Source organism: Bombina bombina, chromosome 4 (assembly GCF_027579735.1).
Source record: "Bombina bombina isolate aBomBom1 chromosome 4, aBomBom1.pri, whole genome shotgun sequence".
NCBI classification, from domain to species: Eukaryota; Metazoa; Chordata; class Amphibia; order Anura; family Bombinatoridae; genus Bombina; species Bombina bombina.
The window spans coordinates 445,592,297-445,602,634 of NC_069502.1; the positions used below are offsets into that span (position 1 = coordinate 445,592,297).

The 10,338-nt window shown below is 36.3% G+C and overlaps 1 protein-coding gene across 1 annotated transcript in view; it reads left to right on the top strand.

Annotated features, from left to right (window-relative positions):
* ECEL1 (endothelin converting enzyme like 1) overlaps window positions 1-7,336 on the top strand; it is a 173,616-nt gene extending 166,280 nt beyond the window's left edge. Inside the window, exons 16-17 of the mRNA XM_053709058.1 lie at window positions 5,475-5,551; window positions 7,237-7,336. Of these exons, the coding sequence (XP_053565033.1) occupies window positions 5,475-5,551; window positions 7,237-7,336 (177 nt within the window). The remainder of the gene's footprint in view (window positions 1-5,474; window positions 5,552-7,236) is intronic.
* The last annotated feature ends 3,002 nt before the right edge of the window (window positions 7,337-10,338 follow it).

Below are 10,338 nucleotides of genomic sequence, written 5' to 3' on the forward strand. Positions count from 1 at the left end.
GTTTTACTTACAAGCAACTAAGGATTTTCGACAATCGTCTTCTTTGTTTATCGTTTTTTCAGGGAAACGTAGGGGTTACAAAGCTATGGCTACCTCTCTTTCTTTTTGGCTGAAGGGTATTATCCGTTTTGCATATGAGACTGCTGGACAGCAGCCTCCTGAACGAATTATGGCTCATTCCATTAGGGCTGTGGCTTCCTCATGGGCATTCAAAAATGATGCTTCTGTTGAACAGATTTGCAAAGTTGCAACTTGGTCGTCTCTTCACACTTTTTCCAAATTTTACAAATTTGATACCTTTGCCTCGGCTGAGGCTGTTTTTGGGAAGAAAGTTCTTCAAGCAGTGGTGCCTTCAGTTTAGGTTCCCTGTCTTGTCCCTCCCTTTTCATCCGTGTACTATAGCTTTGGTATTGTATCCCACAAGTAAGGATGAAATCCGTGGACTCATCGTATCTTAAAAAAGAAAACAAAATTTATGCTTACCTGATAAATTTATTTCTTTTTGGATACAATGAGTCCACGGCCCGCCCTGTTTTAAGAGACAGGTCTTTATTTTTGTTAAACTTCAGTCACCTCTGCACCTTGGCTTTTCCTTTCTCTTCCTAAACTTCGGTCGAATGACTGGAGTGGGAGGAAAGGGAGGAGCTAAATATAGCAGCTCTGATGTGGTGCTCTTTGCCTCCTCCTGCTGGCCAGGAGGTGAATATCCCACAAGTAAGGATGAAATCCGTGGACTCATCGTATCCAATAAGAAATAAATTTATCAGGTAAGCATAAATTTTGTTTTTTTATAAAAATGTCTTCGTTCTCTTGCTATCTTTTTTTTTAAAGCAGGGACGTAAGCTCAGGAGCATGCACATTTCTGGAGCACTATATGGCAGCAGTTTTGCAAGAATGTTATTCATTTGCAAGAACACTAGATGGCAGCACAGTTTCCTGCCACATAGTGCTCCTGATACCTACCTAGGTATCTCTTCAAAAAAAGAATATAATTTCTTTAAAAAAATAATACAATAGGAACAAAGCATATTTGATAATAGAAGTAAAACATTTTTAACATTATATGCTCTGTCTGATATAATCTTCGCCAGCTCAAACCAAATTTTTCTCGCTGACTCTCGCAGGGCTGCCCCGGTGCAATAATCATAAAAAAGGGGCAGTCCCTGCGAGTGGCGAGATGGCTCCTATTAAAAGTAATGGAGCTCGCTCCTTAGAGCGAAGTTAGCAGGGGGAGCACATTAAAATTAAAATCCTGCAGCCAATAACCCACATTATGCTGCTTTCTGCATAGAGCATCTTACATTCGCCTATATTTTAGTATGCATTTGTTTTTCTATTGGGGTTATAAGTGTTCGTATTGTTTTTAGTTGGCGAGAAGAAACTGTGAGATCTGCAGTGCAAAAATCTTTATAGAATTACGCTGGGATTAAAGAGACATTTTCATATATGCCCATGGAACGCCCATTTTAAAGGGACATAATACTCATATGCTAAATCACTTGAAAAAACTGATGCAGTATAACTGTAAAAAGCTGACAGGAAAATATCACCTGAGCATCTCTATGTAAAAAAGGAAGATATTTTACCTCACAATCTCCTCAGCTCAGCAGAGTAAGTTCTGTGTAAAAAGTTATACTTCAGCTGCTGCCCAGCTGCAGGTAAAAAAATAAAATAAGAAATGAACAGCAGCCAATCAGCATCAGCAGTGCTGAGGTCATGAACTTTTTTACTGTGATCTCATGAGATTTGACTTAACGCTCATGAGATTTCATAGTAATCTTCCTTAAACTGAATAAGGAAATAAGATGAGTGTGCACGTAAGCTCACTCCCTTAGCTGTCCCGGGACAGACATACTGATTTGCTGCTTAGAAGTCCTTTGCAATGGGATGTGGCTACTGAGGAACTTTTGAGGTAAAATATCTTTCTTTTTTACATAGAGATGTTCAGGTGATATTTTCTAGTCAGCTTTTTACAGCTATGCTGCATCACTTTCAAGTGTTTCAACATTTGGGTATCATGGCCCTTTAAGAAAAAACAACAATTACGCTTTGCAGTTTGTATTTATAAGTTCAAATTTCTGTGTGATGTTTGCACATCCAGTGTACTACAATTACGATTTACGCTGTGCATATTTAATTTGATTTATTCCTGTGTAAATTACATACAAATTTAACTTTTTTGTTAACATACGATTTTTGCTGAAGAATTTTGATGCGATTTTTGATGCACCTTAACAATACAATTTTCCCTGCTTATTTGTGTGTGAATGGTTCAAATATTTGTTTTATATGATGTTTAAAATATGAATTTTGTTGTGCACATTTCATATGAAAATGCAGTAGTGAGATACCCTGCTTTAGGGGTAAAAAGTGGCTTTAGATCATTCCACCAGGGAAATAGGACTGGCGAGCATTCTTTAACCCCTTAATGACAACTGACGTACCAGGTACGTCATGCAAAAACGAACAGTTAATGACAATAGACGTACCTGGTACGTCAGTTGTCTAACAGAGTGCTGGAAGCGATCGCAATCGCTTCCAGCAGCTCTCAGGGTATTGCAGTGATGCCTCTATATGGAGGCATCCTGCAATACCTTTTTACAAGCCTCCGATGCATAGAAAGCCACTCTGTGGCCCTCTCTGCACCGGTAGCGATGGTGCTATTCGTTGGTGGGTGGGAGTGTAGCAGGGAGGCGGGTGGGCGGCCCATCGCTACCCGGCATCCGGTTCCTCTAAGTGCAATGTGCACGCCGGGAGCATGCGGGGGGCTGTGGGGGCGCGCGTGTGCGCGCATTAGCCACTGACACCAATGAGATCATCAGAGGGAGAGGGGCTAAAAAGTTAAATACATTTAAATATAAAAGGATCTGGGAGGGGGATGGGGGTATTGAGGGGGGGGGCTGCTACACTACAGAAAAACACTACAGGTCAAAAAGAAAAAACTACAGGTCAAAATAAATAAAAAATACAGGGTTTTTTTTTTTGGGGGGGGGGGGACTGGGTACTGGCAAACAGCTGCCAGTACCCAAGATGGCCGCAATTAGGTAGCAGGGAGGGTTAGAGAGCTGGTGGGGGAGGGATCAGGGAGGTTGGGGGCTAAGGCAGGGGTCCATCAAAGCTGAATAAATATTTTTAAAAATAAAATTAAAAAACTCCTTTTATTTATTACTGGCAGACTTTCTGCCAGTACTTAAGATGGCGGGGACAATAGTGGGGTGGGGGAGGGAAAAGAGCTGTTTGGGAGGGATCGGGGGTGGGATGTGTCAGGTGGGAGGCTGATCTCTACACTAAAGCTAAAATTAACCCTGCAAGCTCCTTACAAGCTACCTATATAACTCCTTCACTGCTGGGCATAAGTCACGTGTGGTGCGCAGCAGCATTTAGCAGCCTTCTAATTACCAAAAAGCAACGCCAAAGCCATATATGTCTGCTATTTCTGAACAAAGGGGATCCCAGAGAAGCTTTTACAACAATTTGTGCCATAATTGCACAAGCTGTTTGTAAATAATTTCAGTGAGAAACCTAAAATTGTGAAAAATGTAAAGTTATTTTTTTATTTGCTCACATTTGGCGGTGAAATGGTGGCATGAAATATAACAAAATGGGCCTAGATCAATACTTGGGGTTGTCTACTACACTACACTAAAGCTAAAATTAACCCTACAAGCTCCCTACAAGCTCCCTAATTAACCCCTTCACTGCTGGGCATAAAACACGTGTGGTGCACAGCGGCATTTAGCGGCCTTCTAATTACCAAAAAGCAATGCCAAAGCCATATAAGTCTGCTATTTCTGAACAAAGGGGATCCCAGAGAAGCATTTATAACCATTTGTGCCATAACTGCAGAAGCTGTTTGTAAATAATTTCAGTGGGAAACCTACAGTTTGTGAAAAAGTGAACATTTTTTTTTATTTGATCGCATTTGGCGATGAAATGGTGGCATGAAATATACCAAAATGGGCCATATTCAGGTATTCCTGACAGATAGTAGTCAAAAAAGGAAGAAAAAGTGGACAGTTGGATAGCACTCAGAAGCACTTAAACAATTAAATATTAGTATAGTGACAAGGAAGATCACCTAAACCAGGGATCTGATAAAACTTAACATTTAATGTTAATTAATTAAAATATAGTGTATATGAGAAAATGTAGATGCATTAAAACTTAGCTTAAATATATTTACATAGGGTATATGTTATTATAGATGCTAAATAATTCAGGCGTACCTGGGGATAATTTCTACTTCTACAGTCCAGTATTATGACACGATAATTCTTGATATTAGGGGCTTGTCCTCTCATTCTAGTGCAGTCACACAGAGCGGCGCTTATCTTTGCTCCAGCATTGCAATTTTTTTAGCATAATTTGTGGCAAGGTCAATCCTCCTTCAGTTAATCATATATGCAATACGTGAGTGTTTGTTTGTGGTTTGCACTGAGCTGTGTGCTTTACTGAATTATTTAGCATCTATAATAACATATACAGTGGATATTATTACCCTATGTAAATATATTTAATCTAAGTTTTAATGCATCTACATTTTCTCATATACACTATATTTTAATTAATTAACATTAAATGTTAAGTTTTATCAGATCCCTGGTTTAGGTGATCTTCCTTGTCACTATACTAATATTTAATTGTTTAAGTGCTTCTGAGTGCTATCCAACTGTCCACTTTTTCTTCCTTTTTTGACTACAATTACCATTGACAGTTAGCACCCCCCTTTACTTATATGATATTGAACCTGATTTGAATAACATATATTGTATAATGCATTATGTTTTGCATACAATATAATATAAAAGATTATCTTTATATTAGTAGATATTACAAATAAGGGGTTTTTGTTTGCTTATTATCAATTTCCCTAACTACTAACTGCATTCCTGACAGATATCAGTGTTCCAATGTAAACATTGGGTATTTCTAAACTCAGGACAAAATTTAGAAACTATTTAGCATGGGTGTTTTTTGGTGGTTGTAGATGTGTAACAGATTTTGGGAGTCAAATTTAGAAAAAGTGTGTTTTTTTCCATTCTTTCCTCATATTTTATAAAAATTTTTATAGTAAATTATAAGATATGATGAAAAAAATTGTATCTTTAGAAAGTCCATTTAATGGCGAGAAAAACGGTATATAATATGTATGGCTACAGTAAATGAGTAAGAAGAAAATTACAGCTAAACACAAACACTTCAGAAATGTAAAAATAGCCCTTGTCCTTAAAGGTAAGAAAATTGAAAAATGGTCTGGTCATTAAGGGGTTAATAATCTTGCCAGCCCAGAGAGCTTTCAATCATCAAGCCCTCAATCACAAAAGATATTTTTTGGTTTTAATTTCCCTTAAAAAAAATGCCCAATGGTACTAATACAATATTTTTCTGTACAAATATAGGAGTTTTTGATTAGGAGCAAGTGTGTCTTTCTGTGTGTGTGCAATACTCAATTTCCATGCATCTTTCTTTTTCAGAACTGGTGTATAAAAAGAAGGTCCCAGTCTATATACCTCCAAGTTCTTACAGATAAACATGCACCAGAACACTATAGGTAAGGCTTTTTGTTTAATTATCCAGTGAATTGGTGACTGGGGATTATTATAAAAATCTAACCCAAAAAAAACATATTTAGAAAAATTAATAATGGTTCACAAAATTTGTATTATTTGTTTTGCCTTTCATACATAGGAAATTTAAAGGGATAAGAAAGTCAAAATTAAACTTGCATGATTCCGATAGAGCATGTAATTTTAAGACACTTTTAAATTAACTTCTATTTTATAATGTGTTTTGTTCTCTTTGTATCCCTTGTTGAAAATTAATATGCACATATCCTACACTAGTGGGAGCTGCTGCTAATTGGTGTCTGTTTTCTGGTAAGAGGGCGAACTTTGGAAAAGAGCGAATCATGTCACTTCCTGTGACGTTCCATCAGCTGTTTCACACATTTTGGACATAATGCGCATGCGTGCCAACATCATCACATACCTGGCCGCATACGTAACTGCTAAAATATTTAGAGCTGTGAAATTCAGGAATCCTTTCAGAGCGCATGCATGGGATTTTGTATCACAAATGGTGCGCTCATGGAAAGCTGTTTATTAGGCTCCTTGGCAATATTCGGAACTCCGCCCCCCACTGCAACTACTCCCATTACTACTACTACTGTAAAGCTGAGTCTCCGTGCTCGTTCATGAGAAACATCCCCCTCCCCACGCCACTCGGCTATCGCCACTCGCTTCTGATGATACAATGCAGCTTTTCACAGCTCCGTTCAATGTCATTATCTTTCATTACGGAGCTGTTTCTCATGCACGAGCACGGAGATTCAGCTTTACAGTAGTAGTAATAATGGGAGTAGTTGCAGTGGGGGGCGGAGTTCCGAATATTGTCGAGGAGCCTATTATACAGCTTTCCATGCTACTATACTATACAGCTTTCCATGAGCGCACTATTTGTGATACAAAATCCCACGCATGCGCTCTGAAAGGGTTCCTGAATTTCACAGCTCTAAATATTTTAGCAGTGACGTATGCGGCCAGCTATGTGATGACGCCGGCACGCATTATTTCCAAAATGTGTGAAACAGCTGATGGAACGTCACAGGAAGTGACGGTTCGCTCTTTTCCAAAGTTTGCCCTCTTACCAGAACACCTGCACACAATTGTCTTTTGTAATTGGCTAACTAGATGTGTTCATCTTGCTGCCAGTAGTGCAATGTTGTTCCTTCAGCAAAGGATAACAAGAGAATGAAGCAAATTTGATAATAGAAGTAAATTGGAAAGTTGTTTAAAATTGTATGTTCTATCCAAATCATGAAAGAACATTTTGGGGTTTCCTGTCCCTTTAAGTGATATCCTTGTTTCATATTCCTATAATTACCCCATCGCCGAAATTTATAGAACTGTTGAACTGTTGACAGTGGAGCTCATTCAATGGCTGAGAAGTAAATGATTACAAGATAAATGTGATAATGCAGCTAAACTTGGAAGTTGTGGTTGTGACGGGTGGGTACAAATCTCATGGAATTCTGCAATTTTTCAGTTGTGATGTTGCTTCAACTTTTTTCTACATTTTATTAATTTTAGAAACAAATTTAATTAAATTTAGGCTAATAATTTAGAAAGCTTTGTTATTTTAGGTTTAAGGTAGGTATTTACCTGTACATTTTCTGAAGAAGTTTAAAGATTGTGTTTTTCCCCCTTATAACATAATTTCTTTCTACCCCTCACTTAGGGTCATGGGTAGCGTTTCCCAGTTTGAAGAGTTTGGAAGAGTTTTTCACTGCCCTAGGAACTCCCCAATGAACCCTGTTCAGAAATGTTCTGTGTGGTGATTATCATATTGACTTATGAGGGTAGCTTGTAGTCATCATGCACATTACAATGCCTCCCATTACCTAGCACAAACACCCTGTGCATCTTCATTCAGTGAAGAAAAAATGACCATGCTTCTGGCTGCTTGACTTATTATAGCCACTGATAGACAATGGGATATTTACAACCTGAGAAAACTTACTGTAGGACTGTTCTAATCCACAGAGGATGAGATCCTGACACTAGTCCCTTAATACTTTCAAAGCATGGAACACTGGTGTCTTCAAATCTGCAGAGGAAAGGTTACTATATCCTTTACTCCACATGGCTTCTTCACACCCTCAGACAATGAGGCATATGGTGCATTTGCACCCAGGTGGACAGGTTAATGGGCCTCAAGCTTTTTATAACATTGAGATGGGATGCGTTCCAAGCTTTTTCATACGTTCAGACATTTGATTGTTGTGTCCTCTACACCTTTAGAGGTAAGGTTACAGTTGTCTTCACATAATCATAAACATCTTCTCTTTACTCTGGCAAAACATGGGACATTAGGCCATTCACATTAGCAAGAATGTTTACAACTCTTTATACCCTGAGAGGAAAATATAATCACTCAAAGCAGAGGACAGTACATTAAAGAGACAGTGTACCATAAAATTGGTTTCTTATGTGTTTACAATGACTTGTTATACCAGCTGCAGAGTTTAACATGTATGTGAAATTGCACCTTTAGTTATAATGAATGTATATCTATCAGCGCCACAATAATACCATACAAGCTATATCTGATATAGGCGGAGTCTCCCAACCAGACTCCAAAAGTTAAGAGTAAAAAGAAATGCCAAGATACAGCGCTACACTACCCTCAGATGAGGGTTGGGTTGCTAAAGATGGTGTCCACGACTAGGAATGTGTATACATAAAGGTTAATATATAATATTGTGTTACACAAAGAATATATATAAAACCATGTGAAAAAGTACTTAAAAGGTAAAAGATTAAAAACAAAATATATATATATAGGATGTGATATTAAAATGTATTAAACAAACATTTTATTAACATAAACTGACAGTTAAAAATACAGTTAAAAATAGATTCAACAATCTAATGGATTGCCCCATACAATGTCCAAGAAGTTATGTCCTATGTAACATACAAGTGTTTAAGTCCCATACCAAAATGTCCAAAGCAAATGTTCAAGGTTAATATCCAAAAAAAAATAAAAATGATAATATGTCCAAAGTTGGTGTAAAAAATCAAAAAGGTGAAAAAATGTAAAAAATATATTAAAAAATATTTTTGAAAAGATGAAAAATGAATAAAAATATATAAAAAATATATGAGTTGTGATCAGCAACCCATATGGAAGGAATATAATATATGTGATAGTGAATAATTCTCGTGAGGTGTACACCTAAAAAGTGTGTATAAAAATGTGTGTATATAAAAGGGTGTGGTAAAAAATGTGTCATAAAAAATGTGTCATAAAAAAGGATTCAAAATCCTGGTGAAATAAATAAAGTCCAAATTGCTCCAAAAAAATGTGTATATAATTCCAAGTATTCCAAATGTGAGTGTAGAAAGTGCTGGGTTGATGTTCCTCTTCTTAAAAGGTTATCAAATGTTATGGGATATCCTCCTGTACCTAAAAAAGTGTACAGAAAATAGACATAGTGCAATAAAATCACTTTAGAATGACAACAACAGTATTCTACTATATACTTCTAGAATACTGTTGTTGTCATTCTAAAGTGATTTTATTGCACTATGTCTATTTTCTGTACACTTTTTTAGGTACAGGAGGATATCCCATAACATTTGATAACCTTTTAAGAAGAGGAACATCAACCCAGCACTTTCTACACTCACATTTGGAATACTTGGAATTATATACACATTTTTTGGAGCAATTTGGACTTTATTTATTTCACCAGGATTTTGAATCCTTTTTTATGACACATTTTTTATGACACATTTTTTACCACACCCTTTTATATACACACATTTTTATACACACTTTTTAGGTGTACACCTCACGAGAATTATTCACTATCACATATATTATATTCCTTCCATATGGGTTGCTGATCACAACTCATATATTTTTTATATATTTTTATTCATTTTTTCATCTTTTCAAAAAATATTTTTTAATATATTTTTTATATTTTTTTACATTTTTTCACTTTTTTGATTTTTACACCAACTTTGGACATATTATCATTTTTTTTTTTTGGGATATTAACCTTGAACATTTGCTTTGGACATTTTGGTATGGGACTTAAACACTTGTATGTTACATAGGACATAACTTCTTGGACATTGTATGGGGCAATCCATTAGATTGTTGAATCTATTTTTAACTGTATTTTTAACTGTCAGTTTATGTTAATAAAATGTTTGTTTTAATACATTTTAATATCACATCCTATATATATATATTTTGTTTTTAATCTTTTACCTTTTAAGTACTTTTTCACATGGTTTTATATATATTCTTTGTGTAACACAATATTATATATTAACCTTTATGTATACACATTCCTAGTCGTGGACACCATCTTTAGCAACCCAACCCTCATCTGAGGGTAGTGTAGCGCTGTATCTTGGCATTTCTTTTTACTCTGCACCTTTAGTTATAATTTTGTATATGAAATAACTTACTGCTAATTGAACCATCAACTCATTTAAATGGTTGAAATAGCAGGGAAAGCAGACCTCATTAATCTTTTCTGTCTAATTATTTACACAAGTCCTCCTTATCTTCCTTTTTAACGGTTTACTCAAAGGCCAATACTTAGGGTCGGATATTCAAAACCTCTCTGCTCATGCGAGATGATCTAAGACATCTCGTCAGTATGGAGAGGCCCCTAAAACATTTTAGAAACACAAATTTTAGTTTGAAAGATATTTTATCTCTCTATGCAGGGTTTTGTATGTAAAGAGAGACTCCTACATTGCAATATAATGTCTAAAAAAATCCCAACGATTCTGCATGATTTCTTTACAGGCCAGT